Source organism: Apis dorsata, unplaced genomic scaffold (assembly GCF_000469605.1).
Source record: "Apis dorsata unplaced genomic scaffold, Apis dorsata 1.3 scaffold_194, whole genome shotgun sequence".
NCBI lineage: Eukaryota > Metazoa > Arthropoda > Insecta > Hymenoptera > Apidae > Apis > Apis dorsata.
The window spans coordinates 1,555,328-1,560,203 of NW_006263478.1; the positions used below are offsets into that span (position 1 = coordinate 1,555,328).

The 4,876-nt window shown below is 35.2% G+C and overlaps 1 protein-coding gene across 1 annotated transcript in view; it reads right to left on the bottom strand.

Annotated features, from left to right (window-relative positions):
- Positions 1-1,624: 1,624 nt before the first annotated feature.
- The window catches only part of LOC102673806 (putative uncharacterized protein DDB_G0271606), a 3,338-nt gene continuing 86 nt past the window's right edge, over positions 1,625-4,876 (bottom strand). Inside the window, exons 1-3 of the mRNA XM_006614659.2 lie at positions 4,796-4,876; positions 3,090-3,198; positions 1,625-2,765 (exon numbers count right to left, since the gene is read on the bottom strand). The exon at positions 4,796-4,876 is cut by the window's right edge and continues 86 nt beyond it. Coding sequence (XP_006614722.1) covers positions 1,960-2,765; positions 3,090-3,198; positions 4,796-4,807 — 927 coding nt within the window. The 5' untranslated portion in view covers positions 4,808-4,876 and the 3' untranslated portion in view covers positions 1,625-1,959. The remainder of the gene's footprint in view (positions 2,766-3,089; positions 3,199-4,795) is intronic.

The window sequence follows — 4,876 nt, forward strand, 5'->3', positions numbered from 1 at the left end:
CCAATGATAATTAAAAGGCCTTACCATAAAAGTGGAGCAGAAAACCGGAAGTTCTGCAATGGTTAAGGAAATGGTAATTAATTCTTTCTAAACGAGAATTAGGAAATTGTGAAATTATTTCAGATATTCGTTCGAAAGGAAAATCGTTTGAGTTAATGAAATCTGTAATTCACTTCTTTGACTCTCTCTTATATAATTAAAATTAATGATTGAATGTAAAACTGTACCTAAGTGTTACAATAAATTGTATCTTAAATTTTCTTTTTTTTCTTATGATATAAAATTCTTTCCCTTTTTATCAAAGACTTTAAATTATTAAAATAAACAAATAATCAAGAAAAAGAACTATTAAAATTCTATATTCAAGAAAAGGAAGAAAATTTTATAATTAAAGTACGACACCCAACTTCCTTTTCTTTTTCTAATTAATCAAACGGATATACAACGCGAAATTACATAGATCATTGCTTTCCTACAATGTTAACAAACACGAATACCTCGATTCAACTAACTGAAATCGATTTCCTATACAGATATCGCTCGACATCCTAATGATAAATATTATACTCTACGATACACGATCGATTCAAAACAAACGATCGTATTTACTTTCGACTTGTCGTACGTTCGATGTTATCGTATCGCTTTCCATCATCGGTCGAAGCACGCGTCTTTATTAGAAAGGTGGAAACCATCCGACTTTCTACGCGTGCTTCAACAAGGGGAGATTTATCGACGAGTAAACGGAGCAGATCGTGCTCGAGCGCGTGATATTCGATAAATTCCCCTAGGAAGCGGCTCTAGAGAGATCGATAACCATTTCGTAACCGAGCGCTCGAGTTACTTTTACGCCGGAAGTTCCGTTCACGCCATTCACGCTCGTGTCTGGAAACGTTTCATTTTCATGGAAACGAGGAATGATTTCGTTGCGCGGAAAAAAAAAAGGTTGAATTATTTATTTTATTTTGAGACATAATACGATGGAATTTATAAAGATGGATGGAATTTACGTGTTACATGTGTTACATATATTTCAAAGATCGCTTTCTTTTCTTTTTCTTTTTTTTGTTTTTGTTTTGAAGTTTGTATTGATTTAAAAAAGATCGATTTTAATTATTACATCGGTTCGAAATATTTATTGCGAGTAATAATAAGTAATTCTTAAAGAAATATGATAATATTATATTTTTGTTATCGAATGTACCGAAGTAGATATAATTATAAATTACTGGGATTTTTATTGCGACATAAGTGATATTTCAAAAAATATATAAATTTATATAAAAATTAATAATATTTATATACTAAATTTACAGTAATGTGATTTTTGTTTTAAGTGTATATTAGTGATTATAATATATATTAGTATATATTATATGCTAAGTACAAATTATAATCGAATTTCGTCGTTATTACGAAATGCAAATCGAAAAAATTGATAAACAATTGTATCCATTTAAAGCTGTAAGAAGAATCGTGAATAAAAATTAAAGCTGAAATCAGTGACTGAATTTAATAAAGTAACTGTGTGCGATTTAATGATATACCAAAATATATTACTCAAAAAGTGTAAACCTTTCTTTGTTCTTCAACATGTCGAGATTGGAAATATCTTCGATTTTTTCGTTGAACGATGGACGAAAAATTGATTTCAGATTTTCGTTTTTATAATTATTAGCAAAATTAATATCAAGATTTTTTATCCAAACAGACGACACGATTAACACATCTAATTATTTTTAAACAACTTCCATATCCACATATTCAGATATACATTTTACTAATTCTAGTATTAATATAAAAACGAAATAAAACGACGAATCCTCTCGTTTCCTTCCAGCTCAAATCAAATCTTCCCTCATCCCTTTGATTGAACCGATCAAAATTCCAATCTCAACGACCAAATCTACCAAACAAACATAAAAAAAACTCCAATGAAATTCCAAATTCCAAATTCCATCAATGCCTCTGATTCTCCTCGACAGGTTTGGTCGCGTGAAAGGTTTCGTCCTCGTACTGTTCATTATTCACGTAATAAACCTTGCTTCGATACTGATACGGTCCCTTTCCATCTACAGGAATTGGCTTGGGCACGAACAAAGATTTCGGTTTGTACGTAATAGTGTTCGCTATCACTTCGTATGGCAATCGTGCCTGATACTGAAGCAACCGTTGAATCTGAACAGGCATGTTCTTATCGATGACCAATTTCTGAGGGATCGGCGATGGAAGCCTTTCCACGGGCACAGCGATGTGCTCCACCTGAGGCTGTTGCTGTTCCTGTTGCTGTTCGTAGCTACCTTTGTACACGATTCTACCTCTGTTCGCATACTCTCGCCTGGTTTTCCGTTGTTCTTCGCCGTAATTCTCAGACGTCTCGTACTGGGCCGATTGCTGATCCTGCTGGACCAGTTGCTGAGGATAAGAGTAAACGGAGGATGACGGGTCAGGATGTTTGAAGTCTTCCACGATCGCTTGCTTCGCGTGAGGATCCGAGTATCTGCCGTACTGAATCTGATTTGGATCCGGCGATTGGACGTCGATCGGTTGAACGAACGTTTTGTACCGTATCTGTTGAGCATCTGGCTGTGCTTGATGTTGCAAATACGATCTGTGTTCCAACCGGTCGGATTCGATCTGGACCAGTTGCGACTGAGGCTGCTGCTCCTGCAATTGCTGAGACTCCGCCTCCGTTTGCTCGCTGGATTTCTGCTGAGGTCGAAACTGATTCAGAATGCCGAAAAATTTCCAATCGACCTTTAGACCTAAGGGTATGAGCAATATCGTTGATGTCGTTATATACAATTCATTTAAGCAATAAACATTCCTGAAAATTTACGAACCTCTCACGAGATCGATCGCAAAATCGTTAATCCCGTTGCAAGCATGAACAATTGAAATCAAATCGAAGTTGATCAAATTTACTATCATTTGTCGCGGCACGCGTTTAAAAGCTAATTAAATTTAACCATCGAATAGAAATTCAATTTGTCGCACTATTCTTGAGGAAAGAAGAGAGAGAGAGACAAATAGTCGATCTCGCGTAAATATCATTTTAATTCTCGATTTTCGTGTGCTCTTACTCTTACCGTTCGGATCTTGATACTTGAGTTGCGGCTGCGGTGCACGAGGGGAACGCTGACCGTTCTTCTCTTGCGCCATCGTCGTCGAAACGAGCAACAAGGCGATAAGGAGAATCTGAGAACAGATAAAATTGCGCGTTATCGCGAGAAGTCGCGAATATACAACAACGAACGCGACGATGACGTAATCTCGTAATCCGAGATCCTTTAGAAAGCGAAGTCTTCCTCTGTCCATCTTTCTCTGGTCAAAGGAGGACGCGAGATCTGGCCTTCTCTCGGAGATCGAGATGGAAATCGAGAGCCAGCGACTTGGGTTCGTTGGTTGTTTTGATGGTGTTTGAGGGATGGAGATTTGATTAAAAAACGAAATGCTTTTTCGTTATTAATTTTTTTTTTTTTGGATTGATTCTGTTCTAAAGTAACGATAGTTGGTTAAACGCTGGTTCACTTTCTTCCATTGTATACCTTTCGTGGATAGTTGGAATTATCATAAAATTAAGTTTAACTATGTTCGAAAGTGCCATGAATTGTAAACAATTTGTGTGATACGCATTAAATATGGGAAATTAAGAACGATTAGTTGGAGAATGAACTTTCGTTTAGTAATTACGATTCGAGTATTAAGAATTCGAGAGAGAGAGAAAGATGGCCGTGAATAAATTATAAGCGTGCGTGTTTGAGAGGATTTTATAATGGAGCTTAGAATTTTTCTTTCCTCCCCCTCTCTTTATTTTAATAAATTATTCTGCTTTTAAAATCGCGAATTAAAATGTGAAACACACACGAGTCGAATTACGAGCCTTGAAACAATGTATAGTAACGCCTAAGAAAGAGAAACTGCATTAATTAATTCATAATTATATTTATTGCTATCAGAAAAACAATAAATTTTTAGAAAAAGAAAGAACTAGGAGAATAAATGATTGCGAAAGTTTAAATAGAAATCGAGTTTGGACTACAATTTCTAATGGTAAAATTTTAAATAACTAAATCAATTTACTTTTTTATTTTTTCAAATTATTATATAAGAGAATACAGGAGGAATTAAAATAAATATCAAACATAGTTTCGTAGTGTAATATCATCGTAATACTAAAGCTCGTCTACTTTTTCTATTTCTACCTCTTTTCTACCTCATCACCATAAAGAGCAACATGCCTCAAAGAGAGTGGCTAAAAATACAAATCGACTCTGTGATCACCATCTAGTGGTCATTTTCAAACGATATATCGCGATATATTTCGAATGATAATTCGTGCCATCGTCATCCCCCTCCCCCAACAAAAATCAAAAAAATACCTCCAATGATACACCATCAATGGAACACCAAACTAAATCGTGAAACTTCATTCTTAATAAAATCAAATAATCCGATTCACTCACAAGGAAACCAAAAATTTATAGTGGATTCACTTTCAAGTTCTAAATCCATCCCCAATGGGGATGGATTCCATCAACAAATTATCAATACCAATGAATAATTATCGATCTAACATTAAACTAAAAATTAACAAACTATATATATATATTTCACTCAATCACTATCGAAGATAAAATTAAAAATCAAAAAAAAAAAAAAAAACTACATACTCGACACTTTTAAATTCTCATCCCTTCCCCCTCCCCTCGACAATCCCATCGATGGCAAAAGTAAATTGACTCTAATCAAACGATTTTTGAATAAAATTTGAATTTATCTGATCATCACTCACAGGAAGTCTCATGGCTGTGGCGGGCGGAGGAATCGATGAACGTGGATGCTCGGTTCGCGGTTCTTCGAGCGGAAATCAGTC